A 27,236-nucleotide genomic window follows, 5' to 3' on the forward strand; every position below is an offset into this window, starting at 1 on the left:
GCAAACATGCCCCCCCCGCCCCCACCCCAAGGCAAGGCCAAGGCTCAAGGATAGGGTTTGGGTGGCCAAGCCTGTGTGTTTGTTTACATATGTACATGTGTGTATGTGTCACATGTAGGTGGGGAGCAGGGACAATGAGAACAGGTGAATATTTCTAAGCTCTTGAGTTCCTGCCCTATGCGCCAGGCCTCTGAGGTGTGTGGGTGTCTGTGGAGGGTGCGTGTGGCTGTGAGTGCCATGGTGTGACTCTGGTCTGTATATATGTCTGTGTCTCCAAACGGGCAAGTGCTTGAATCAGTCAAGTGTGAGTCGGAGCTTGCTTGTGTGTGTGTGAGTGTGTGTGCGTGCGCGCGCGCGCATACGCGTGTGTGCCACCAGAGGAAGCAGCAGCAAGAGGAAGGAGCATCGATCCGAAGGAGACAGCGCGGGGAGGGGGACGCTGGGGGCAGACACCTTCCCTCCCCGGCGCGCGCGCGTGCGCGCGCGTACATACACACACTCACACATCACAGTCACACACACAAGCCATAGGGCCTCGCGGACAGGGAGACTGCTCCGGGACTGGAGGGAGGCAGCAGCTCCGAGAGCGGCTGGGAGGAGGGGACGAGGCAGCGGGGGGAGCCCTCGGTCCCGCTCCCCGTTCCGGGGGCCCCGCGCGCACACGAGCCCAGAGACACCCTCGCAGACACTCGTAGGCGCGCACGCGCACCCTCTCCCCTCCCCCTTCGCCTCCCCTCCCGCCGCCTCCCGGCCGGACGATGGATCCCTGCAGATCCCAGGGCTGAGAGCACCGCGTTCCGCGCACCGCGCACCGCGCCGAGCCCAGGCGGACCGAGCCGAGGCGAGCGAGCGAGCGCGCGCGGCGGGCGGACGGAGCCGAGCCGAGCCGGGCCGGGCGGGCCGCTCCCTGCAGGGCTCTGCGCGGCGTGCCGCGGCGGCCGCCGGCTCCCGCTCCGGGCCATGAGCCCCTCCGCGGCTCGGCGCTGAGCCCGCGTCTGGCCCCGCGCCCCAGGACCCGCCGCCGGTTGCCGGGTTCCCGAAGCCCCCTCAGGTGGGTCTCCGGTCCCCCCGCTTTTGGCTGCGGGACTCCCCAGCGCCCCGAAGCCAGGACTTTCCTCCCCTCTCGCTTTCCCCGGCTGCCGGGGCGTCTCAGCGGCTGGGGAGGGGGGCGGGGGCCGAGCAGGGGATCCGGCTGCGTCGAGAAGCTAGACTCAAGGCGTGGGGGGGCGGGGGTTGCGTCCGGGGCGAGGACAGCTCGCTGTCATAGGGAACCGCGCCCCCCCACCCCATGCCTGGGCATCCACCTCGGGCTGCCCTCTACCCCCCACCCCCCCACCCCAAACATGCACACAGACAGCCTGCGCCGATCTGAGGACTGGAGCCGCCAGCAGGTGAGGACTCAGCCTGGGCCCCTCCCCACCTCCCCCCCCCCGGGGGGTGGGGTGGGGGTTGTGGCCCAGGTTTAGCTCACGGGGACAAAAGCTCAATCCTGGGAACACCCTTGCCCAGGAACTCCTGACCCCGGATTCGGCCCATCTGGGGGAATTTGCGTCTCCGGGCTGGGGTGGACATTCCTGTCCCAGAGTGACCCCACATCTGGAAGGAACTCCTGTGCCTGCCTGTGGGAACATTGGGACTTCCCTCTCGTCCTCGGATGACTACATCTGGGGTCTCCCCTGGCCCCGGAGGCTTTCCCGGGAGAGCATTCTTTTGGCCTGAGTTGACCCCCAAGCCCCTGCCTTTGGAGAAAACCTCTTCTGGGAGTATGACCCCTGGCCAGCCACCTCGGGGCTTGCACACCCGAGAAGCCTCCTGCCCCAGAGGCAGTGACCTCTGGAGATGGGGATTCCGGCTGGACACATTTGGAGGGACGCCATGTGTACTCTTACCCCAGGACAGTGACAGACTCCCCCACCCCCCTTTCCCCCAGGATCCCCTCGGCCAGGATGGAACTGAAGGCTGAGGAGGAGGAGGTGGGTGGCGTCCAGCCGGTGAGCATCCAGGCCTTCGCCAGTAGCTCCACGCTGCACGGCCTGGCCCACATCTTCTCCTACGAGCGGCTGTCTCTCAAGCGGGCTCTCTGGGCCCTGTGCTTCCTGGGCTCGCTGGCCGTGCTGCTGTGCGTGTGCACCGAGCGTGTGCAGTACTACTTCCACTACCACCACGTCACCAAGCTCGACGAGGTGGCTGCCTCCCAGCTCACCTTCCCTGCCGTCACGCTGTGCAACCTCAACGAGTTCCGCTTTAGCCAAGTCTCCAAGAATGACCTGTACCACGCTGGGGAGCTGCTGGCTCTGCTCAACAACAGGTGGGCGGCTAGCACCCACCCCTGCTCCCAGACGCCCGAGGGGGTGCTTCCTCTCTAACCCATCATACAGCTCAGACAACCCTGCCCTCCAGCGCCCCCCCACTCAAACCTGCCATTCACAGCGAAGGAATTGGGGTCCTGCCAAGCCCTCGATTAAGGGCACCTAATCTCTGATCCCAGTACGGTTCCAAACAGCTCTGCCCCTATCCAGCCTGAGTTGTGAGACATCGTTCCCCCCTTTAGAGTGACTTTTGCCCACCGTTCTGCCACTGTGTCTCAATTTTCTCCTCACTCGGGGGATGGAAGCAAACCATCTTTAAACTATAGTATAAAAGCCATAGTTCTTGCCTTGATCTCTGCCCCCCCCCCTTACCCATGTGCTGAGATGCCCAGCCTCTGGGCAGCCACTGCAGATCCTCTGTCTTCTTAGACCCCATGGGGCAGGTCCTCTAGACACGCCCAGCTCTCCTTCTGTGCCTCTGCCCAGGGCTGGATGCTGCCCTCCCCCCAAGGTTGGGCGTGGGACACTGGAGGCCAAATGGAAGCAGGAACGGAAGGTCCTGCTGATCCATGCGCTGCTCACCCCTGGGCTCCAGGTATGAGATACCGGACACACAGATGGCAGATGAAAAGCAGCTGGAGATACTGCAGGACAAGGCCAACTTCCGCAGCTTCAAGCCCAAGCCCTTCAACATGCGCGAGTTCTATGACCGCGCAGGGCACGACATTCGAGACATGCTGCTCTCCTGCCACTTCCGGGGGGAGGTCTGCAGCGCCGAGGACTTCAAGGTGGTGAGTGAGTCCCCTGGCTGGTGTGGGACAGGAGTCAGCAGGTCCTGGAGGAGGAGGCGCCTGGGACCGGGAAGGCCTCTAGGGAGGAAGTTGTATGTCCCTAGGGTTCCCTTCTGGCAGAAGAGGAGTTTGTTCTGCTCAGGAGTGCATTTGCTCTTCGTGACAGCCTCAGCCTTGTGTCCGTGACGGCAGGACAGACAGCCCATGGCGCACTGATGTGCGTGTGCACAGTGCCTGGGAGGGTCCCGACCCCATCAAGTTTACCTTCTGGGCTACAGGTGTCGAGCTGGGGGTGGTGCTGGGTACACTGCCACCTTGTTGCTCAAAGTGAGGTCCAAGGACCATCACCTGGGAACTTGAAAGAAATGTAGGGCTTTGACACCCTCTTCCCAGACCTACTGAATCGGAGTCTGCATTTTAACTAGATCCCCGGGTGTGTTGAATGAAAGTCTGAGAAGTACCATGAGACAGGGAAGTAAGGGAAGCTTTCTCTTAAATAGCCTAACAGGTAATTCTCTCTATGCCACACCTCCCTGGCCATCCTCTTCTCCCTCAGCCATTACACACACACACACACACACACACACACACACACACACACACAGAGTCCCGTTGGGCTACCCCTTGCCAGCCCACAGAGTTGGGGTCCGAGGAAGGAAAGATGATTTGGGACACACAATCATGGCTGAACTGGAGACTCCATTTGCTTCTTCTTTTTTTTTCTCGTATGTTTGGGTCACACCTACAGCATGCTGAAGTTCCCTGGGCCGAGGATCTAATCAGTGCCACAGGGGATCCTTAACCACTGGGCCACCAGGGAACTCCTCCCTTTGCTTCTTAAAATGGAGATGCCCCACAGATACTCATAACCCCACCACACACAGATGGGGGTGCCTCAAAGCCAGCACCCCAGGGAAGGTTAGGAGAACTGAGTGGCATCTCATGTGCCAGGTGATCTTGGGCAGGTCATACAGGTTCCTGGGGTGGGGGAGCGGTTAGAATCAGGCAGAGTCTGGAAAGGCACCAGAAGACCTGGAGTTGTGTCTGAATAAGTTAACACCGAATGTGAGGATGATGCTTGGAACTCTTGAGCATGCTTGCTAGGCTCTCCTTCAATCCCCTGGATAAATAGCCACATTAGCTCTGTTTTGCAAGTGCACAAGCTGGGACAGAGAGAATGAGTTGCCTGCACCCACAGAGCTGGTTGGTGACAGACTCAGGACTAGAACTTATGTCATGCAGCGTGCTCTTCTGGTTAATATGGCTGACCCTGGAGTCACCATGACCACTTCCAGTTCTGGCCATCGCTCTTGACAACCCAGGCTCCCCTAGGACTCTCTTGCTGTCTGTGCCTGCCACCAATTCTCCCCCCCACCAGCCTCCCCTTTTCTTCCTGACCACTTTCTCTCCCCACTTGCTTGCTTCCCCCCTAGCATTGTGGGAACATGAGCTGCATTTGTTTGGGTAGAAAGGTTGGAGGCATGGTCATGCTCGTTTTTCCCTGCTGAAGTTACGCAAGACTTCCCAATCTCTTTAAGCTCTGCTCTGAGACCAGTTTCACGGGCTTTTGTCACTGCCGCTGGACAAAGGTTACATGACCACAGTCCTTGCCAAGATAAGCTCATAGGGAGCCTAGCATGATGCAAGAACCAGTTTTTCCCCTCTTTTCCTTCCTCAAAACAGGAGAGTCTTGTCCTGGTTTCTCCAGAGCCCAAAGGGATCCCAGGCTTATCAACTATAGTCTCAAGGGAAGTAGAGCTGCAGGTGAAGGTGGAAGTGAAATCCAGAGCCCTACTCCTCTCCAACATACCCCACACCCAAGCAGAAGGGACCATCAAGAAGAACAGAGAAAACTCATTAGGTGGGATGGTTTGGAGTATTTGAATGAGGAAGGGAATTGCTTGGCTCCACCTGGGAAGGTGTGACGGCACGAAGGGGGATTACAGTGAGTTCACAGGAAGTATACAGTTGAGGCTCCCTTGGTTCCTCATGTCCAGAAAATGATGTTGCTAAGCCATGTTTTGTTCATAGAAATGGAGATACCGAAATGTGATTGGTCCATGTTGCCTGAGGGGACAACCCTATACAGTCAAATGGAGATATGATTGGTTCACAAAGTTCTGGAGCAATTTGAGTTCTTCCTCTTGCCACAACGCTGGTCCTCCTTGGTTCTAGATCACGTGTTTGCTCTTTCTGTGCCCATGTCAAAGACATGACCCCGAATCTCTCGGGTCGACCTCGCTGCCAGCCCCTTTCTACACTGCCCATCGGGAATCAGGTTGTGAATCTCTGTCTGATGTCTCGCTGGTGGAGCGCAGGGGTGCTGCCATGCTCCTGCATTTCCCTTGTCCTCCAGTTCCTGGCGCAGACACTCCTTGCCTGATGCCCACCTTCTCCCTCCTCTCCTGGGTCCCATAGTTAACATCTGCCTCTTCATCCTTGCTGGTCTCTGCTAGGCTGAGAGGTGTGTATCTAGCCGATGGACATATATTGACAGAAAGCCTCTGTCTATCGGGTCCAAGCTTAGTGGAGACCATCCTGGCATCTTCTGCTGCCTTGAGAGCAGAGGTTCTTAACTGGGGTTCCAAACCCAACTCAAAGTGTTTGCAAAATATAGTGTGCATGGGTCCATGGGAACTCTTCCACTGGTTCCAAGGGGAACCCTCATCCAACAGTAGGAACTCTGCTCCTGGAAGGCAGTGTAGGGGGCACAGGAAGGGCTTCTGGTCCCTTAGAGATCCCAGCTTCCTTGGTAGGGGGAGGGGGAAGTCCTGCAGTGACAAGCATTCCCCCTACATGTGCTTCTGAGTCCAGCTCAACCTCAGGGGATGGACTGGTAGTCAAAGTGGTGTTTGGCCAGGTTCATCTCCCAGCTGCGGCTGAGTCAGCTTGGGAGAGTCTGGGGAACCCGGGCTAAATCCGGGAGAAGCTGGTTTGGAAATGCCTTGGGACTGAAGAGGCAGAGGGGCATGGGAAGAGCATCCCAAGCAGCCCTGTGGGGTAGGCTTCCCCTGAGCTACCAAAGACCCACACACAGGCCTCCCCCTCCCACCTCTTACTTCTCGGTGGGGTGCTTTGTTGCCAGGGCAACAGGGTCTGAGAGTCCACTCTCCCACCCCACTTTGAGGCCAGACAGGCCAAGGCAGGGCAGGGGTTCCATGGAGGGGGCTGGGGGGGCGCAGCTGTCTGCCGGTGTCTGGGTGGGGGAAGGGGGAGTGAGCACAGTCGCAGCTGGTGCCAGCCTCCAGCTGCACCTTATCTGTCCCTGGCAGTGGGAGCGCCGATGTGGCTGGAATGCTGAACAGCACCAAGGGGAGGGGGCTGGCAGATGGTGGCCCAGTCTGCCCTATGCCACCCCCTCCTCCTCCAGCTGAGACCCAGAGCCTTTGCCTGGGGGAGAGAGAAGCAGGAATTCATTTCTGGACCTGGAAGAGATGGAAGGGGAGGGCAGAGAATGGAAATCACAGGGGTGGGTGTGCAGGGGGGATAGCGTTCCTTCAGGAGGAGGTGGAATTGGAGGACAAGGGATGGGGGACAGAAGTCCCTGAGGGGATCCTGGAGTGGGGACAGGAATCTCCCAGAGAAGAGGCAGAGTAACAGGGGTGGGCAAAGAAATCCCACCAAGGTTCTGAAGTGGAACAGGAATCTTCTGGAGCCCCTGGGCGGGGGGATGCTATGAGATGGGCGATCCTGGGACTCAGAGGGCGGAGGGAGAGGTCATCTTACAGCCAGCAGAGTGAGGGATGGCAGGTCCCAGGGAGAGCCAGGACTAGCAACGGGAGCTCCCTTATCTCCAGGGCCGGGTCACTCTGCCCCTTCACCGACACCCCTCACCCCCCTACACCCACCCCATAGCAGCTCAGGAGACCCCGGGGGAGGGACCGGCCTCACTACCTGGGTCTATTCCCTCCAGCGGAGGAGCTGCGGAGGGGAAGGCTGCCCAGACGGCTACCCTCAGAGAGAGAAAGGACCATAGGTCTACCCTACCCAGAGACCTGGTGGCTTTTGCGGGGGGTGGGGGGGTTGTGCAGACAGGGGAGTGAGCACGGGAGAGGAGAGGCTGGAGTGGGGAGGGTAGCTTTGGAGGAGGGGCGCCCCGCTCTAGCGTTCTTGGCTGCCTCCTCCCACTTTATCCTTCCCGTCTCTCCCTCCCTCCTTTCCTCAGAAGTGCCAGAGTTTGGAGGGAGAGGACTGGGGTAGAACAGAGCCAGGTGCAAGAATCCTGCGTTGGGGGGGGTGTCTCTCTCTCCTACTCGTTCCTGAGCTCGCGCGCACGCGCACACCACACACCCCCTTGGGTGACTCAGTTTCCTTTCCCACCTCCTCCCTCTCCTCCTCCCCCATCGCTTGTCATTTCCGACTCCGCCCCTCTCCCGTCTACTAAGAGGCTACTACTCTCGGTTAATTGGTCCCAGGCCGTGGCTAAAGTAATAGGGAAGGGCTCTAAGTGCCTGTGGGGGCAGAGCCGGAGCGGAGGGGTGGGGAGCAGCAACGCTTCGCAGCCTTGGGCTTCTCCCGCTCCAGCCAGGGGAGAACTCGACGTCGGGGCCGCTGCTGCACCCGGTGTGCGTCCAGGTGGCAGAGGGGAGGCCGGCGGAGGGGTCTGGACGTTTCTGCCGTGAGTGAAGTTTGTTTGGGAGCCTGCCTCAACTTTGTGGAAAGCAGTTTCAATTCTTGGGGGATGGCGAGGGAGACTGAATACTAAGCCCGAGGGGCTGGGGTTGGGAGTCAGACTCCACTTGAGCACTGCCTGTGACCGGCGGAGCCCCTCGGAAGGGCCAAGCCCCGTGCTGGGCACCAGGGGGCGGTGGTGAACAGGCCGACTCTGTCCCCGCCTTCCGGGAGATTAGAGCCCCGGGCAGTACCCAGAGAGGCCCAGAGCGCTGGGGATACTAAGGGAAGCCATTCGGAGCAGAGAGTCGTGTGCAGGAATGAGAGGACCCTCGACGTCTAAATAGAGACCTTCCAGTCTCCTCAGCACAGCTCAGCTATTCAGAAACTCCCTTTCTGCCTTTTTTTTTTTTTTAGGGCCGTACCCGCGGCATATGGAGGTTCCCAGGCTAGGGGTCTAATCGGAGCTGTAGCCGCCGGCCTACACCACAGCCACAGCAACTAGGGATCCGAGCCACGTCTGTGACCTACACCTCAGCTCACGGCAACGCCGGATCCTCAACCCACTAAGCAAGGCCAGGGATCGAACCCTCAACCTCATGGTTCCTAGTTGGATTCATTTCTGCTGCACCAGAATGGGAACTCCAGAAACCCCTTCCTACAGAATGTGTGGCATCTTCCCCAGCTGACAAGCAGCCCGGTTCTCTCCAACAAGGGCCTTTGTCTTTGGCCAGGCTCTCTAGGCACGAGCCTTTCCTCCCTGTTTATCGGAAGTGGCCACTCCAGGGGCCTCTACCCTTCCGCTGAGCACCTTCCAGGCAGGACCCTGATGTGGGGATTCTGGGAGGCAAAGCCAGGAAAGAGACAGCATGAAGGAACAGTGTGCCTTGTCTGTGTGGAGAATGAGGCTGGGTGTTGAGACTCCTGGGGTCTATTTTGGGTATAGTCTCATCTGGTTCCATTTCTCAGCTTCTAGGCTCAATTTCCTGTGACCAAAGGGGGCTCTTAGTGGATTTTTTTCGGGGGGGGGTTGTTTAGGGCCACACCTGTGGCATATGAAAGTTCCCAGACTATGGGTCGAATCAGAGCCACAGCTGCCGGCCTACACCACAGCCACAGCAATGCCAGATCCCCAACCCACTGAGCGAGGCCAGGGATCGAACCGCATCCTTATGATCCTAGTCGGGTTTGTTAACCACTGAGCCACACCGGGAACTCCAGCTTAGTGGATTTTTAAATTATTGCCAGGAGGTCCTATTGTGACTCAGTGGTAACCAGCCCGACTTGTGTCCATGAGGACATGGGTTCGATCCCTGGCCTCGCTCAGTGGGTTAAGGATCTGGCATTGCCATAAGTTGTGGTGTAGGTCACAGACACGGATCAGATCTGGAGTTGCTGTGGCTGTGGCGTAGGCTGGCAGCTGTAGCTCCTGTTCGACCCCTAGCCTGGGAACTTCCATATGCCACACATCCACCCCCACCCCAAACTGTTCTTTGCCAAGGGGAAGTCTCTCCTTCAGCCTCTGGGACTCTGGCCCAGCCCAGGCTGGCCCACGTTTAGAATGGGTGTTCAGTACCCATTTTCCTGGACACATGCATCAGACGTCTTCCTTGTGGAAAAATTTTAAATGAACACGACACTGCTATGTAGTCACCTTGAGGGGAAGTTCCTTTAAGATCCTTTAAGGACAGAGATTTTTATCACCCCAGCCTCTCCAAGGCCACTCGGAGGGGGAGGGAGGGCAAGTTGTGGTTTTTTTTCTGAGCTCCTGTGAGTTCTTGGAAAGAAAACCCTTTCCCACTCCTCTTGTCTGCACCCCCTCGATGTGGCTGACAGGCTTGGAGGCCAGGGAGGTTGGGCTGTGCAGCTGGGTGTCGTGTGTCTGATTGGTGTGCCACCTCATCTTCATCGTGCCAGGCTGGGAACATCCCTAGGGGAGAGACTGCTGCAGTGGCCTTGACCATGAACAGCAGCCAACTCAGGCTTCCTCATCACACCCTGCACGTGCGCCCCAGGTGTGCCAGCACATGTGGGCATCTCCGTGTGCGTATCTGAGAGTGGGAACATGTGGATGTGAACGGGGGCACACACAACTCATTTCACGTGGCTGCAGGAGAGAGCTTCGTGCACGCCAACCTCTGGTCCCATGCAGAGCACATACTAGCAAATTAATCTTCTCTTTCAGTCATGCTTTGCAATTTACAAATTCCCTTTACTCTAGCTTGTGTGATCCTCATAATTCTGGGAGGTGGGCAGATTTTAAAGTCTTCACTTGAAAGTTGAGGAAACTGAGGTTCAGGGCTATTACCTGACTTGCTTGAGGTCACACAACCAGAAAATGCCAGAGCAGGACCTTGACTTCAGATCTTCTAAGTTCAGGTTCTTCATGCATGATGGTAGGAGCTGGGGGGGGGGCATGGAGGAGGATACCCAGCTCCCCTGCTGTCCATGCTCTAAGAGGCAGTGTGGTGAGGAAGGATAGGACAGAGAGGGTGCAAAAGAGAAGATCCCCAGGGGTTCCCATTGTGGCTCATCGGGTTAAGAACCTGACTAATATCCATAAGGATGGGGGGTTGATCCCTGACCTCACCCAGTGGCTTAAGGATCTGGCTTTGCCTCTAGCTGCAGCACAGGTTGCAGATGCGGCTCAGATGCAGCTCAGATCCAGTGTTGCTGTGGCTGTGGCATAGGCTGTAGCTGCAGCTCCAATTCAGCCCCTAGCCTCGGAACTTCCATACACTGCTGGCGTTGTCTTAAAAAGACAAAAAAAGAGAAGCACCCCAGCCTTAGGTTGGGCACACCATCTTTTGACTCCTCTGCCTCTCCATTGCACCGTTTGGCCAAGTCCCAACCTTAGATGGACCCATCATTGGCTTCCTCAGCCAAGCTCTACTAGAGGAAGTCACACAACAGGTCAGCTGGGAATCACGTTGCATTTGTAATCAATATCTGTAAATGGGCCTGCAGTGCTGCCCTGGCAACCCCGCTGTTTTCCAGGTCAGCTTGCTCTCCCCAAGGATTACAGTAAATTTCTCCATTCTTCTCAAACTGCCACCCTTCCTAGCCCCCCTCTCACCCTCAGCGGATGACTTTGTCTCCCACTTCACAGAGAAGATAGAAGCCTCAGACAAGATCTCCCCCCCTTCTGGGAACCTATCCATCTCATCTAGGCAGAAGTCTCAACCTATTCTTTCCACCTGATCTTCTGCCACCCTGATGGGAATTTTACTTTAAGGATTCTGCTTCTGCCTCCGTTATCATCAGTCGCTCCCTCTCCAGTGGAACCTTCCTACTGATGTTGAAACATGCTTAAGGTGTTCCTGTCTTGATACAGCGGAAATGAATTTGACTAGTATCCATGAGGATGTGGGTTCGATCCCTGGCCTCGCTCAGTCGATTAAGGATCCGGCCTTGCCATAAGCTGTGGTGTAGGTCGCAGACACAGCTCAGCTCTGATGTTGCTGTGGCTGTGGTGTAGGCCAGCAGCTGCAGCTCCAATTCGACCCCTAGCCTGGGAACCTCCATAGACCATGGGTTTGGCCTTAAAAAGGAAAAAAAAAAAAAAAAAAAAAGAAGAAGAAAGAAAGAAACAAAGAAAGAAACACGCTTAAGATTCTCCATCTTAAAATGTATAGCTATAATGACAGCTATCATTTATTGAGCACCTACTATGTAGCAGGCTTTAGATTAAGAAAAAAACAAAAGCCAGAGTTTCAGCCATGGCTTAGTTGGAACGAATCTGACTAGGATCCATGAGGTTGCAGGTTTGATCCCTGGCCTCGCTCAGTGGGTTAAGGATCTGGCATTGCCATGAGCTGTGGTGTAAGTCACAGATGTGGCTCGGATCTGGCGTGGCTGTGGCATAGGCCAGCAGCTGTAACTCCAATTGGACCCCTAGCCTGGGAACCTCCATATGCCATGGGTGAGGCCCTAAAAAGACCAAAAAAGAAAGAAAGAAAGAAAGAAAGAAAGAAAGAAAGGAAAGAACCCGCCCAAACAAACATCTCTCAACTCCACAGCTCCCTCCAGCTCCATTTTCTCTGCTTCTTTTCACAAACAAAATTCTTAAAAGTTCTGTATATAGTCCACTGTCTCCATTTCCTCAACTCTGTCTCACTCTCTCATCCACTCCAGGCTGGCTTCTTCCCTCATCCCTGACATTTTGCCAAATAGTTCTCGCCACGGCCACTCGTGACCTCCAGGTTTCCAACATTTTTTATCCTTGATGTCTCTCAAACATTTGAAATGGTTGACCACCACCTCTTGTTTGCACTGTTCTCTTTCCTGACAACTGTACTCTCTTGATTTTCCTCATTTGTCAAACTACTCCTGTCCCTTTGCCAGTTCATTCTCTTCCACTTGGCCATTAAGTGTTGGCACTACTCAAGTCTCAATTGCAAGCTATCCTCTTCTTTTAAATTGCAAGGGTGGAGTTCCCATCATGGCGCAGTGGTTAACAAATCTGACTAGGAACCATGAGGTTGTGGGTTCGATCCCTGGCCTTGCTCAGTGGGTTAAGGATCCAGCGTTGCCCTGAGCTGTGGTGTAGGTTGGAGACCCGGCTTGGACCCCTAGCCTGGGAATCTCCATATGCCACAGGAGCGACCCTAGAAAAGGCAAAAAGACAAACAAACAAACAAAAAAAAAGTGCAAGGGTATGACTTAACGGTACAGCTTGACGAGTTTTTCATATATATTTTTTTTGTCTTTTGTCTTTTTAGGGCCACACCTGCGGCATATGGAAGTTCCCAGGCTAGGGGTCTAATTGGAGCTGTTGCCATCAGCCTATGCCAGAGCCACAGCAACATGGGATCCCAGCCACGTCTTTGACCTACACCTCAGCTCACGGCAACACCAGATCCTTAACCCACGAGCCAGGCCAGGGATCGAACCCGCAATTTCATGGTTCCCAGTCAGATTTGTTTCTGCTGCGCCACAACGGGAACTCCAATTAGTATATTTTTATAGCAATGCACCTTACAATGTAATATTTTATGTATTACATTGGTATCTGTTTACATTGGTATAAGAGTATAAAATATGGAGTTCCTGCTGTGGCACAGCAGGTTAAGGATCTGGCATTGTCTCTGGCAGCACGGGTTCAGTCTCTGACCCAGCCCAGAGGGTTAAGGATCCAGAGTTGCCACAGTGGTGGTGTAGGTTGCAGCTGTGGCTCAAATTCGATCTCTGGCCTGGAAACTTCCATATGCCACAGGTGTGGCCAAAAAAAGAAGAAAAAAAGTGTGAAATATTTCTGGCACCCCAGAAAGTTCCTTCAGGCCCTTTCCTAGTCAATACTACCCTATAAGATTATCACTATTCTGATTTCTATCAGTCTAGGTAGATTTCACCAGTCCTTGAACTTCCTAGACAGTGTGTAGACTTTTGTGTCTGTCTTCTTTTTTGGCTGTGCCCACGGCATTCAGAAGTTCCTGGGCCAGGGATCGAACCTGAGCCACAGCAGTGATGATGCTAAATCCTTAACCACTAGGACCCCAGGGAACTCCTGTGTGTGTCTTCTTTTGCTCATGATTATATCTGTGCGATTCAGTCTCATCTTACACAGCAGTAATAAGTTCTTTTTCAACGCTGTGTAGTAGCATTAATGTAAATATACCACAATTTATTTATTCATTCAACTCTTGCTAGACATTTGGGTTTTTACTAGTTTGGGGCTAGTATAAATAAATCTACTATGAACCATCCTGTTCATGTCTTTAGGTCTGATATACACATGCATTTCTCTTGGGTATATAACTAGGAGCTGTGGTTAAGTCATGGGTTAGGGTTCTGTTAGCTTTAGAAAATACTGCCGAATCAGGCCATTTTTCTTTTTTTCAGAAAAACCTTTATGTTTTATTCTTGAGCAGTCTCATCTTCACTCATGATTTCAGTTCCCATCTACACCCCGACAACCGCCAAATGTATGGTGCAGCCCACTGTCTCCTCTTAGCATCAGCCCCAGTGGCCAGTTTCCCACTTAACATCTCCAAGGATCTCCCCAAGGTTCCAAATAGCCAAATTCAGCATCTTAGCTCCTAACCTAGTCCTGTACTTGTGTTCCTGACCTAGCAAGTCATTCGCCCACTTACGCAAACTAGAACTCATCCCTGATACGCCGTTTCCCTCACTTCCTTTAACGGGATCTGCCAGTGTTGCCTCCTAAACATCTCCACTCTATCCCCCCATTCCAGTCCACGCCACCGCTCCATGTCGAGTGGTCTCTTCAAAATGCTGCTCTGAATGCTTGAGGTCCTTCCATAGGGAATGGGACCGGATCCTTACCCAGCCAGCCTTCAAGGCCCTGAGCGGTCTGGTCCCACCTCAGCTCTCTCCCCGCGGGACCTTCGCCCCGACTCTGTTCTCTGGAATATCCCCCCAAAAAACACATACACATGCAGACCTTTACCTAATTACTCCTCTTTACTCTTTAGATTGCAGTTTTGGGGGGCTGCACCCACAGCCTGTCGAAGTTCCCTGGCCAGGGATTGAACCTGACCACAGCAGCGACCCCAACCGCTACCATGACAACGCCAGATCCTTAACCTGCTGTGCCACCAGGGAACTCCCAGATTGCAAATCCGACATCATTTCCTTAAAGAAACCTTCCTTGATTCCCCAGCCTAGGTCAGATCTCCCTGTCATTCGCCTCCATCGAACCATAGTCCTTTTTTTCATAGCACTTATCATAGTGTGTCATTACATATTTATTTGGGGGATATTTTAAAAGCATCTCCCCCATTAGATAATAAGCTCCACAAGGGCCCAGTCCTTTATCTGTTCTCCGGCGCTGGGGCACGCAGTAAACATTTGATGGGTCAATGAAAGAATGAAGAAGAAGGAAGGGATCCGGAAGGGCGGACTGCTTCTCATCTCAAGCCCACTGCTTGCGCTCCATGAGACCTGCACGACTCATTGTGCCTCAATTTCCTCATTTGTCAAGTGGGGTGAAATTACTCAAACCTGTTTATTTTGCCGGGTTGTATAAGTATCCCATGAGGCATCAACTGAAACGCATGAAACAGTCCACAGATGGGAAGGGTGGCTGGCGTTCAGAGAGAGTCGTGGGGAAAGGCAGAAACTACCCAGTGGCCACGCACAGCGTAAAAGCGCTATGGGGAGTGATGCAGGGAGGGGTCGAGTCCTTGGGCAGAGGGTTCAGAAATGAGTGTCGTGCGAGTGTGTTTGCTTTGGGGCACTTCTCCTGGGGCCATCTGTGCCTGCGGGGGCGGGGGGGGGGGTCTGCCTGTGCGGCTTGATGCTTTCCTCGCCTCCCTATTACTGTGAAAAATGTGGTGGGTTTGTCTACAGGAATGAGATGAGGAGGAGAGACTGTTAGCGGATGGAGGAGGGAGGCGGCCGGGGTGGGGGGTGTCTTTGTCGCCCACAAGAGGGCTGTGTGTGTGTAGAGATGTGTAGGTGTGCAGTGTAGGTCTTTGTGTTGGTTGCGGGGGAAGAAGGTCCAGCCCCAGCAAATGTGCTGCCCTCAGAAGCTGCTCTGGGCATGCCCGCCCTTTTCTGGTGAGGCTGCCCTGCCTTAGTTTCTTCCCTCTGGAAGTCCAATCTCCTTCCCCTTCCAGGAAGGCTGCAGGAGGGAAACAATGCCCCCTAGTGGGTGTGGAAGGCATGGGCGGCTGCGCTTCCCCAGCTTAAGCCTCAACCTAAGCAGGTCCCACCCCCAACCCAGCTCTGACACGCACCTCCGAAACACATCCTGGGGACGTGCAAAGCCCTCCAAGAGCTGAGGTCAGGTAGGCAGGATGAAAATGCACATGGGACAGGAAACTGAAAAGGAACACTTGAATTCATACAGCTGAAGGTGAGGGCGGAGGTGTCTCTCCTCTTCTCTGTGGTGACTTATCTCTGGTTGCCCTGGTTGTTCCTGGTCTTTTTCGCTTCCCGTTTCTCCATGCGGCCCCTGGGTCCTGGTCTTTCATACTCATAGTCCTTGTCCTTAAAGAGCTACTGATCACTATTCATGCCTGAAGAGATTGAGCAGAACTGGACCTTTCAGTCTGTTCCCTGGGTGGGCACTCACTGAGCCCTGTGGAGTCAGGGCAGGCTTCTTGGAGGAGGGGACATGTGAGTAGGGTCTTGGATAGGGAGTAGAAATTCTCCAGATGGAGTCCGGGGAAGGCATGGCACTGTGGATGCGCCTCGTGTGCCTGTGGAATGGGAGAAGGACATGGTGGCTGGATGCTGGACTGGGCAGGGTAGGTGGGTGGGAGGTGAGGCTGGAGGGTAAATTGCCAAGTCCAGGGGATGGCAGTGAAATTTACCAGAAGGCACTGGGGAGTGAGAGAAGGTCTTTGAGCTGAAGAATGGTCAGAATTACATAGCATGGACTAAAGGGAGAAGCTACAGAGAGGCGGGGAGTTAGGGAGGCCAGTTGGGAGGTGATTATTTAGGCAAAAGAGGAGGCAGCTAGACTGAGGATGGAGAAGGGCCAGATCTCAAAGGCTGCTCTTCTTCTGGGACCTCTGTGTCCCTGGCAGCAAAGCTGAAGCCAAAGGTCCCACATCAGTCAGTTCTGCTAGAACCTGGCACCCTGCCTCTCAGCCCCAACACACTCCAGGGTGTACAAATGGAGAAGGGACGATCCTGGGAGCAGGGACAGGGAGGGGAGGAGGAGAAGGGATCCTGGGGCTGTTAGGGAATAGAAAATCCCAAGGAGACAAGAGTCTGACCCCCACCCCCCACCCCTGCAGCTCCTCCTCTGGCCCTGCAGAGGAAGGGTTAATAGGCTTCCCCTCCCTCCCTCCCTCCCTCTCCTCCCCTCAGGTCACCTTCTAGGCCCTGGAGACTTGGCTCGTGGCTCAAGTTCCTCAACCAGTGGCCCTGAGTAATCAGAGCCCAGAGAGGGGCCAGGGGCCTGGTGGGGGGCGGCGGAGGCGGGGATGATAGCTTGGGAGCAAGAGAGCCTCGGACTGAAGGGCTGGGGGCATCTGCGAGGCTGAGGGTTCTGGGGGTACCCCAGGTTGGCTCTGAACACTCTCCTCCTGACCCGGGACCCTGTCCTGGTTCTGACCTCCGTGTTGTCACCCCCTGGAGGAGGAGCCCTCTGCTGCTCCCCTGGACTGTTTGTTGCGGCGGGCAAGCTGGGAGGGGGAGTGAGGATCTGCCAGGAAGCCTTTCAGCTGCCAGAGACAGGGTCCCTCCCCCTGGTGCCAGGAACTTGCCATAAATGAGTCTGTGGTCAGTGAGAGACCTCTGCTAATGGAACCTGGGCTGCCCCCCAAGCCACAGAAGGAGCGCAGCTCAGCACGGGGCGGGCCTGGGGAGTGAGCCCCATGGCTTCCCGGATGGCTGGAGGGAAACTGGGGGTCAAGGCAGTGACTAGGGGTTCAGGAAGGAACGGAAGGAAACTGTGGTCAGCCCAGTGATTAGAAGGGAATGGAGGAGTAATTGGAGGGGAATTGGGATTCACGGGTGTGTTGGGAAAACTGGGGAGATTATGAGTCTGGGGAATTAGAGAAGAATTAGAGGTGCCCAGAGAGTGTGCGGGAATGACTGGACCAGGTGAGAATGAGGGAGAGGACTGGGAACCGGGGCAGGAAGGCTGAGGGGCGCTGATGGCTGAGCAGCCGGCTGGACTGGAGGCTGAGCGGGAGCCTGAGTGTCCGTGTCTTGGTGGAGGGGCAGCGACCCTGGCTGGCTGAAGTCGCGGCAGGGAGAGCCAGGGCTCTGCTCCGCTAGATCCCATCTCACCTGCAGAGGTGGGCACGAGGAGCCCCTGTCTCCACTCTGTCGTCCATCCCTTGCGTCCTGCTGGAGCTGGTGGCAGGAAAGGGGCTCTGGCCCCGCTCCTCTCCATCAGCCTCCCTTTCCCACTGCCATCAATTATTCATCAGCACAGATACCCGCCCTCCCTGGCAGGGCAGGCTGGTCCTCCTCTCCTCTCCAGCCCCGCCCCACCTCAGCCACACTGCCACCGAGGCCCTGCCGAGGAAGGACGGCCAGCCGGGTGGCAGAGACCTGGTGAGCGGACTGGCTGGCCTGCCGGCCCCTGCTTAAGATCGCATCTCCTTCCTCCTTCTCCTGCCACCCCCACCCCCGGGGCCAGGAAGCCCCTGAGAACGATGCCCATCCAGATCTTCTGCTCTCTGTCATTCTCCTCTGGAGAAGACACCCCCAGGCCCCTGGGAGATATTTGGGGTCCCCACCCGCGGCAACGGCAGGACAGCTCCGAATCAGAGGAAGAAGAGGAGAAGGGGGCAGGGAGGAAGGAGGCCAGAGAAGGGGACTCACCGATGGACCTGGTGGCCTTCGCCAACAGCTGCACCCTCCATGGCGCCAGCCATGTCTTTGTGGAGGGGGGTCCGGGGCCACGGCAGGCCCTGTGGGCAGTGGCCTTTGTCCTGGCACTGGGTGCCTTCCTGTGCCAGGTCGGGGATCGAGTTGCCTATTACCTCAGCTACCCACATGTGACTCTGCTGGACGAAGTGGCCACCACGGAGCTGGCCTTCCCGGCGGTCACCCTCTGCAACACCAATGCCGTGCGGCTGTCCCAGCTCAGCTACCCCGACTTGCTCTACCTGGCCCCCATGCTGGGGCTGGACGAAAGCGATGACCCCGGGGTGCCCCTCGCCCCCCGGGGCCCGAGGCCTTCTCTGGGGAGCCCTTTAACCTGCACCGCTTCTACAACCGTTCCTGCCACCGGCTGGAGGACATGCTGCTCTATTGCTCCTACTGTGGGGGGCCCTGCGGCCCTCACAACTTCTCAGTGGTGAGTGGGGGCCCATGCCTGGCACGACACCCCAACAGGGTCTGCCACGGTCACCTCCTGGGGCTGGGGCTAATGACCATCCTGCCCCTCCCCCGCCTCACAGGACCCCCCCCCCCCACCCCGTGCGCCCTGCCTCGGAGACACCCGGCCAGGACTGCACTCTTTGTGAGAATCTTGAAACAGAGTTGGTAATTTGTTGCTGCCCTGAGGCTCCAGCCTGTCCAGTCCTTTCCTAGACCTCTCCATGACCCAGCAGCATCAGGACCTTCCTCTGTCCTTGGGTCAACCTTTGATCTGGTGGGAGGTGCCTATGCCTGGCCAATGATTTTTTTAAAAATTGTATTGTAGTTGATTTACAATGTTCTGTCAATTTCTGCTGTACAGCAAAGTGACCCAGTTGTATATACCTTTATATACATTCTTTTTTTCCCATTATCCTCCATCATGTTCCATCACAAGTGATTAGATATAGTCCCCTGTGCTATACAGCAGGATCTCATTGCGTATCCATTCCAAGTGCAATAGCTTGCATCTATTCACCCCAAATTCCCAGTCCCTCCCACTCCCCCTCCTTGGCAACCACAAGTCTGTTCTCAAGTCCATGAGTTTCTCTTCTATAGATGGGTTTGTTTGTGCCATATATTAGATTCCAGATATAAGTGATATTATATGGTATTTGTCTTTCTCTTGCTGACTTATTTCATTGAGTATGAGAGTCGCTAGTTCCATCTGGCCTTAATTTTGACTGTCACCCCCAGACTAGAGCTGGGGCAAGTGCCACCTGGTCTCTGGAGATGCAGAGGGTGTGGAAGGAGGCAGAGGGGTAGGGAGGTGTCCCACAGGCACCCCACCACACCGTCGTTAGCAGCTCCCGCAGCAGGGACTTCACTGCATGCTCACGTGGTCTTCTTGTGCTCCTCCTGCTGTGTGTGTGTGTGTGTGTGTGTGTGAGAGAGAGAGAGAGAGAGAGAGAGAGAGAGACAGTTCTCTTGTAAATCCTCCCCACACCCCCCAGTTCTAAGTGGCCAGGGACCCTCCTCCCAGGGGAAGCCCTCACAAGGAGTCTAGGGGCTTCCCTGCTGTGGAACCAAGCTTCCAGTTCAGTCTGGCCCAACTCCTCTCCTGTCCCCTCCAGCTGCCAGCTGCCAGGCCTTCCCTCCCCACATACACCCTCTCAGTTCCCTACCTCCTCCCTCGCTCAGGGGCACGTGGGTGTCATTGTATCAGTGCATCGTGGACTGATTGCACACAGATGGGGGCCTGGAGGTTTTGGCTGCTGGACCTCAGATAGGCGGGGAGATAGAGGAACACCGGACAGGGAAGGGGTCAACCTGGCTTCCTCAGGACCTCAGGGTAGAACAGACACTTCTTGTATGGAACCACCAGGTGGCAGCAGCGATCCACCAGTCAGCAGCTCAGCCCTCAGCCAGCGCAAGGCTGCAGCTCCCAGCGAGCCTCAGCCCCACATCCCCATGTGGGGGGTAAGCATGAGTGTGTGTCCCGCCTGGAACCTGTGGCTGGTAGTGTGGCTGGGGCGTTAGGTGTTCTCTCTACCTCATCTCTGGGCCTCACCCACAAAATGGGCGAGGGCACTTGTTTTCTTTTCCAGAGGTGGGAGCAGGAGGCCATTCTAGGAGGCAGAGGATGCAAGGACTCTATTGCTGAGTAGTAACCCGCTTTTCTCCCCCACGGCCTGCTGCTCCATCAAGCCTGACACTGTCGCTCTCTTACTCTCTTACGACTTGCTTTGTGGACTTTGTCACCATCTAGCAGTAATAAAAGCACCCCCGCTCCATTTATGAGAAGCTGGAAGCGGTCTGGGGGGCTGTGGGGCAAGGGCGGTAAAGAACCAGTTCACTTTTCTCTGTGGCTGTGTCGACCGAGCTGCGGTGAGGGCTGCTCTGCGGCACGGGGTCGGGGGGACTGCCCCCAGGACTGAGGACTCCTCTGCTGCCCTCACAGTTCTGCACAGGCATCGCCAAACATGCCAGGTCCTGGATGTTCAGGTTCTGGTGATAATGGGACAATGATGGATCTAAGGGGCTGATGGCAGAGGAAACTAAAAAGCGTAGCCTGGTCTTGAGGGGAGCAGGATTTCCGAGGCCTGGGGTGAAATCCAGGAGAAGAGATGTTGTGGAAGGTCCTGGGCCTGAGAAGAGGATGCAAAGGAGGGTTCAGGGATATGGCAGTGATGGGATCCAGGTGACAGAGGCACGTATGCCAGGGTCCCAGCAGGAGACAGATTATTATTGGGATAGTTTAATTGAAAAGTTTCTATCGTCATTTTGTTGTTGTTTTGTCTTTTTAGAGCTGCACCCGTGGCATATGGAAGTTCCCAGCCTTGGGTTCAAATCAGAGCTACAGCTGCCGACTTACACCACAGCTCATGGCAACACAGGATCCTTAACCCACTGAGCGAGGCCAGGGATCGAACCCACATCCTCATGGATACTAGTTGGGTTCATTACCGCTGAGCCACAATGGGAACTCCAATTGAAAAGAGTTTAACAATGGGAAGGTTTACAGAGCTGTGGACAGAGTTAAAGAAACCAATGAGGGGGCCCGAGGCTCCTAGAAATAGTGAGAAACTGTCACATCAGGCTAAAGGAGCACAGGGAGGCAACAGTGCGATGCAGGGAGCCCTTTCAGCAGGATCTGTAGTCACAGAGGGTCTAAGCCACCAGAACACTGGCAGATAATACCCTGGTCTCTCTCTCCTTCTGCCCTCTGACCCCTTACGGATACCTCTCATTGGTCAAAACCAACCTGAAGCCCAGGCCGGTGGCACAGGGCACAGGCAGTGCACCCCGCAGGGATCATCAGCCTTCCAGGGCACGCAGCAGGGCCACGAAGGACGGAACAGGTGGGAAGGAAGACAAACAGAAGGGGCTGCTCAGGAGGGGTCATTCCTGAAGGGACTCCACCAGCTCGTGGGGCCGGAGACAGTCCTTGGTCGGTCGAGGGGCTGGCGGGACTCTCAGGCTCTCCGCTCTGCCCCCGCCAGGTCTTCACGCGGTATGGAAAGTGCTACACGTTCAACTCGGGCCGAGATGGGCGTCCCCGGCTGAAGACCATGAAGAGTGGGACGGGCAATGGGCTGGAGATCATGCTGGACATCCAGCAGGACGAGTACCTGCCCGTATGGGGGGAGACCGGTATGTTGCCTCTCTCGCTCCCCCACCCCATGCATGGCTCCAGGCCGAGGCCTCTGCCGGGGGCTCCCAGGCTCTGCTGTGGACCTGAGGCCAGGCGTGGGCTCTCCTTGCTGCCTCCCAGCATCTCGCCGTCTCCATCTCCCACTCTACCTGCCTGCCGCACTCACATTTCCCTGCCTTCCCCTTCCTGGCTCAGTTACTCTCCAAGGTAACCAGCCATCCCTTTCCATCTGTGGCCGCCACTCATTCTATAAATAACTCCCTCTCTTCTTGGGCTGCCTGCCGTCTGTCTGGTCTCGGGGGCCTTGGGGCAGAGAGAGGTGGGGGGAGAAGGGAGAAGAGGAGGGAGAGAAATGCAGAGCCTCCGAGACAGAGAATCTGAAACACTGAGATGTGGAGCCGAAGCCAGCATAGAAAAAGAAGTGTGAAGGATGCAGGGGTCCTCGGGGCAGCCCCAGAAGGAGGCTGGGGCTGGGCCAGGGGCCCTTGGACCAACTACCCTCCCCTGGTCCCAGGCTAGGCTATGGTTATCTCAGGAGAGGTGGGATCAGCTTGGAAGGTTAGGGAGTAAGAAGCTCTCCCGAGACACACCCCTCTCATTCCCACAGATGAGACATCCTTCGAAGCAGGCATCAAAGTGCAGATCCACAGTCAGGACGAACCTCCCTTCATCGACCAGCTGGGCTTTGGCGTAGCCCCAGGGTTCCAGACTTTTGTGGCCTGCCAAGAGCAGCGGGTGAGAGGGCCACAGGAGGCTGGTCCCGGGGAGGGGGCTCGGGGGCGGGGGGGGGTGTCAAGATGGAGTGGTGGGCAGTTAGTAACGGAGGGACAGGTGAGCTTAGGGCCTGGGCAGCCCGCTGACTAGTCAGAAGCATGAATGATTTAATGAGCAGGAAGCTCCATAGACTCTGAGACCCTCAGAGGCTGCAGAGGGAGAGGGGGGAGCACTCCTGAGTTCTGCATCTTGTCAGAGAAGTCCTTCAAGGTGACTCGGGGAGAAGTCCCCACACCCCCCAGCTCCCCGGCTCTCCCAGCAGCTCATCTACCTGCCCCCGCCCTGGGGCACCTGCAAAGCTGTTACCATGGACTTGGATTTCTTCGACTCCTACAGCATTACCGCCTGCCGCATCGACTGTGAGACACGCTACCTGGTGGAGAACTGTAACTGCCGCATGGTGCACATGCCAGGTCAGGCCCCCAAGTTCCAGACACAGTCCTGGGTCCCTGAGCCTGCACTGCCCCTCGCCAGCTTCCCCGGCACATCAGCCTCCTGCCAACATGCAAGCAAGACCAGCTGGCTTCTCCCCACCCCAGTTTCAGCCCCAGTCCATCCCCATATGGCACTTGCCTCTCTGACCTCGATTCCTGCCTGTACCCATCAGGATGGGTGAGAAGGGTCCAGGAGGGAAGGACTGTGGGGTGGATCGCCTCCAGGATGGACTAGCGGCCGACTATTCCTATCCTCTCCCAGCATCCAGCTTCTCGGCTTTGGTACCGCCTGTGTCCCGGGGCCCCTTTAATCTCCATCCTGCATCGCTGTCTTTTCTCCTCTCTAGGGGATGCCCCATACTGCACTCCAGAGCAGTACAAGGAGTGTGCAGACCCTGCTCTGGGTGAGCACCCCTGTCCCGGGGAGTCTGGGGGAGGGAAGGAGGTGCTGCCAGCCATATGCATAGGGGTCTCAGAGCAAGCTCCCAGAAGCATCAAGTAACTTCTGGATCAGCCCTCACCTGAATGCTCCTGTGTCTGACTTTAGCAAGGCTGGGAATAGCAGCAGCTCTAGAGGCCCCTGTGAGAAATGAACAGGGGTCACCTGGCGGGGGGGGCCACTCTCATCAGCACCTCAGCTAGTTGACCCCGGAGGGGCCTGAAAGAATGGAGGTATGGGACTACGAAATATCCATGGGGTCAGTTCCTGTTGTGACTAGTTAAGAACCCGACTACTATCCATGAGGACGCAGGTTTGATCCCTGGCTTCGCTCAGTGGGTTAATGATCTGGTGCTGCCTCAGGCTGCTGCATAGGTCACAGATGTGGCTCAGATCCTACACTGCTGTGGCTGTGGCACAGGCCAGCAGCTGCAGCTCTGCAGCTCTGATTCAGCCCCTAGCCTGGGAACTTCCATATGCTGCAGGTGCGGCCCTAAAAAAAAAAAGAAAGAAATATCCATGGGGAGACTGGGTGAGGATTGGCACAGTTGGGCACAGGGTTGTCAAGAACAAGTCGGAAAGAGAAGGGAGGCCCACGCTCCCCTTCGGCAGGGCCAGGATGTGTGTGTCGGGAAGGTGCTGGCAGGAGGGCACCACTCAACTGGCACCTCTCACCTGGCTGACACAGACTTCCTGGTGGAGAAGGACCAGGAGTACTGTGTGTGTGAAATGCCCTGCAATTTGACCCGCTATGGCAAGGAGCTGTCCATGGTCAAGATCCCCAGCAAAGCATCAGCCAAGTACCTGGCCAAGAAGTTCAACAAGTCTGAGCAGTACATAGGGTAAGGGCTCTGACTGTGCAGGGCTGGACCCTTGGGCTGCCACTGTGAAGGGTTGGGGTGGACTCTGATGGGGCCTAGCAGACGGGGAAATTGAGGCAACACGGGGAAGGCAACCTAAGAGTCTGGGGTGGGTGCAGAGAGAAGAACAAGCCAGAACAAGCAGGAGAAGTGCCCCTTTCTCTTTCCTCGTCTGTCTTCATCCTCGTTGCTGTAACCGGCATCACCTCACAGTTGTTGGTGTACAGAGCGTCTTTTCAGTTACTTCATCACATTTACTCCCCAGGACAACTGGAAAAGGCAGGTATCCACACCAGCATCTCATTTTATAAACATGGAGACTGAGATGCAGAGAGGATAACTTGCTAAGGTCACCCAGCCAGTAAGGGACGGAGGTGCGATTTGAACCGAGGTCTCCTCTCCCAACCCCTCTGCAGGGAGAACATCCTGGTGCTGGACATTTTCTTTGAAGTCCTCAACTATGAGACCATCGAGCAGAAGAAGGCCTATGAGATTGCAGGGCTCCTGGGTGAGCTGCTGATGGCACCTGGCCCCTTCCCGTGCCATGGGCACACTGTGACACCCTACCACCCGAAGCAGGCTGCTCACCTCTGTCCCACAAGGCCTCTGCCAGGGGCCTTCCCCCAAACTCTATGGTCTTGGTATATGGCCGAGCAAGGGTGTTGAGCCTTTGCTTAGAGCAAAGTGGCAGAGACAGGCCCCTGGGCACAAATAGGGAACTATTTCATATGCCCTTGAAAAATTTCCCAGAGAATAAGAGGGTTGGGGTATTTGGTAAAAATTTGCTTTTTTCTGAATAATGTCTGTTCATTTTAGAAAAGTAGAAAAATGCAGAAAAGCATGAAGGGAACAAACCCAACACACAGAAGTGCTTTCATGCTTCTCTAATGAAGGCTGCCCCTCTTTCTGCAAATGTGACTTGCCTGCCCCAGTCCCAGTGAACTCTGCCCCTCCCACTGTGTGCTGACTTCCACTAACCTCCCTGTGGTCCTCCGTTGCAGGTGACATTGGTGGCCAGATGGGGCTGTTCATCGGGGCCAGCATCCTCACGGTGCTGGAGCTCTTCGACTACGCCTACGAGGTCAGTGGGGGCGGGGCGCCCAGGCGGAGCCACTGGACGGGCAGGGTTCCAGTCGGGCCGCCACCCGCCCACCAGCCCACCTCCCTCTCAGGTCATTAAACACAAACTGTGTCGCCGCGGCAAGTGCCAGAAGGAGGCCAAACGGAGCAGCGCGGACAAGGGTGTGGCCCTCAGCCTGGATGACGTCAAAAGACACGTGAGGGAGCGAGAGCCCGGCGCCCCGCGGCCCCACCCCTTCCCCCACCACCCCGGGACCCCCCCCAGGACCACCCCCCAACCCCCCCCAGGACCACCCCCCTTGCCATCCTTTCTCCCTTGCCTCCCCCTCGCCCCAGCGCCACCTGTGGCCCTCCTAACCAGTCCCTGTCCTGTGCCATCCCCCAGAACCCATGTGAGAGCCTCCGGGGCCATCCTGCTGGGATGACGTACGCTGCCAACATCCTACCTCACCATCCGGCCCGAGGCACTTTTGAGGACTTTACCTGCTGAGCCCCGCAGGCCACTGTACCAAAGGCCTAGATGGGGAGGGCTAGGAGCGCAAGGGGGCCCCCAGTTCCCCCCAACATCTGCCCTGGGGACTCACTCCCCCCTCCCAAGGCAGCCCCCACTCCTGGGCGGTCCTCTCCTCTTGTCTGTGGTGAGGAAGGAGTCTTGACCATAGAGTCCTCTCCCTGCCTCTATCCCATTCTTTTTCTTTTTTTCTTTTCTTTAAAAAAAACAAAACAAAACAAAAAACAAAACTAATCTAAAACAGAAACTAAAAAGAGAGAATGGGGCCAGTGACCTCAGATTGCCCCTCTCTGCTCCATGCTGCCTCCCAACAGCTCCCAGCCTGAATTCCGTCTGTCCGGCTGTCTGCCATCTGAGTGTCCACCCACATTCTGCTGCCACCAGTCACCAAAGCCCCCTCCCAGTGGGGGGTGGAGGGGATCCTCGGGGCCTGCAATTTGGCCCCAAACCAGAGAATGTACCTTGAAGGGGAGGGCTAGTAGGGGGGGCTTCCCCAGCCTTAAGAGACCCTCTCAGCCCAGTGACCCCCCCCCAACCCCAAGTCTCCAGGCAGGAACCCTCCATTGTATCTGTCCCCACACCGCCACCTCACACAGTGTGACGTCTCCAGGGAGGTGGAGGTGGGGGAATCTCCAGAAGTGGAGCTGGGGACATGATGTGGCCCTGGTGCTGTAGGCCACATCCTGATACCTACAGGTTCATGTCCACCCAGAGCTGCTGGAGAGAAATCCCAAGAGGCAGCCCTCCTCCACCATCCCATAAAAGATCCAGCTGGTTGGTGTCCAGCTCAGGGAGAGGGGCACTGGTGCCTAACCTCACTGGTCCCTCTCCCGGGGCCCCTGCAGAGGGCCACATCCATAAATTTTCTTATGGAACTCTCCCAAGTCCTCTTCCGAAACTTCATTTGCTTCTCTCAACACCTTCATCTGCATTTTCTATTTCTATATGATACAGACTCTATATTGCTATATCTCTGTATATACTTTCCCTTGACTCCGTCTCTACTCCATCCCCTCTTGTCTCTAAGAACCACCCTCCCACGCCAGGCTCCCCTTTCTGTGTTTCCACCCCGTCCCTGGTCTCTGAATGCCTTCGCCTGTATAAAGAGTTGGACTCTCCCCTGGTGTCTGTACTGTGTACACACATCCCTCTAAGAAGCACAAGGAGACGACACGCGCATTGTAACCTTCGCACTGTCTCGGTGGTGACATAAAGGAAGCTGTGAATTACAAGCTCTGCCTCTTTCTGGCCTCACCCTCTCCCCCTAACCTGGGCACCCTCTGCCCTCCCTGCAGCCTTAACATTCCCTCCCTTGCTCCACCCACCCCAGTGTCCTTTGCCTGGCTGACTGTGACCTCTCCAGGGAAGGGGGTTGCTACTGAGAGAGCCCCCTCCCATGGGATGGAGATCTCTTCCGCACAATACGTCAAGGGGTGGCAAAGACAGAGGGAGCTGAGGGTTGGGGACCCCTGCAGCTGAAGCAGCAGGGTGCTGACAGGTGGCAGCTGAGGTCTTTAGTCAGTGGCCTTTCCCTCCTGGCTGCCC

General features: G+C 56.1%; 1 protein-coding gene across 2 annotated transcripts; it reads left to right on the plus strand.

Annotated features, from left to right (window-relative positions):
• Positions 912-27,121, plus strand: ASIC1 (acid sensing ion channel subunit 1). Of its 2 annotated transcripts, none has more exons than XM_021091640.1 (12): positions 912-1,051; positions 1,931-2,308; positions 2,905-3,100; positions 21,442-21,592; positions 22,201-22,328; positions 22,630-22,780; positions 23,149-23,205; positions 23,929-24,082; positions 24,517-24,608; positions 25,102-25,181; positions 25,273-25,377; positions 25,566-27,121. In XM_021091640.1, exons 2-12 carry the CDS (start codon positions 1,947-1,949, stop codon positions 25,668-25,670), a joined length of 1,581 nt encoding a protein of 526 aa, XP_020947299.1. In that variant the 5' UTR covers positions 912-1,051; positions 1,931-1,946; the 3' UTR covers positions 25,671-27,121. The 2 variants fall into 2 exon arrangements, with proteins under 2 accessions (XP_020947299.1, XP_020947298.1); XM_021091639.1 differs by having other exon boundaries at positions 948-1,051; positions 22,627-22,780.

Source organism: Sus scrofa, chromosome 5, assembly GCF_000003025.6.
Source record: "Sus scrofa isolate TJ Tabasco breed Duroc chromosome 5, Sscrofa11.1, whole genome shotgun sequence".
Lineage (NCBI taxonomy): Eukaryota > Metazoa > Chordata > Mammalia > Artiodactyla > Suidae > Sus > Sus scrofa.

What these genes read in the sequence shown, in the direction of transcription:
- ASIC1 (XM_021091639.1), top strand. Translation starts at nt 1,947, where the DNA reads ATGGAACTGAAGGCTGAGGAGGAGGAGGTGGGTGGCGTCCAGCCGGTG. An exon ending in TGGCCTGCCAAGAGCAGCGG is followed by an intron (nt 22,329 to 22,626) that starts GTGAGAGGGCCA and finishes CGGCTCTCCCAG; the next exon opens with CAGCTCATCTACCTGCCCCC. An exon ending in CCGCATGGTGCACATGCCAG is followed by an intron (nt 22,781 to 23,148) that starts GTCAGGCCCCCA and finishes TCTCCTCTCTAG; the next exon opens with GGGATGCCCCATACTGCACT.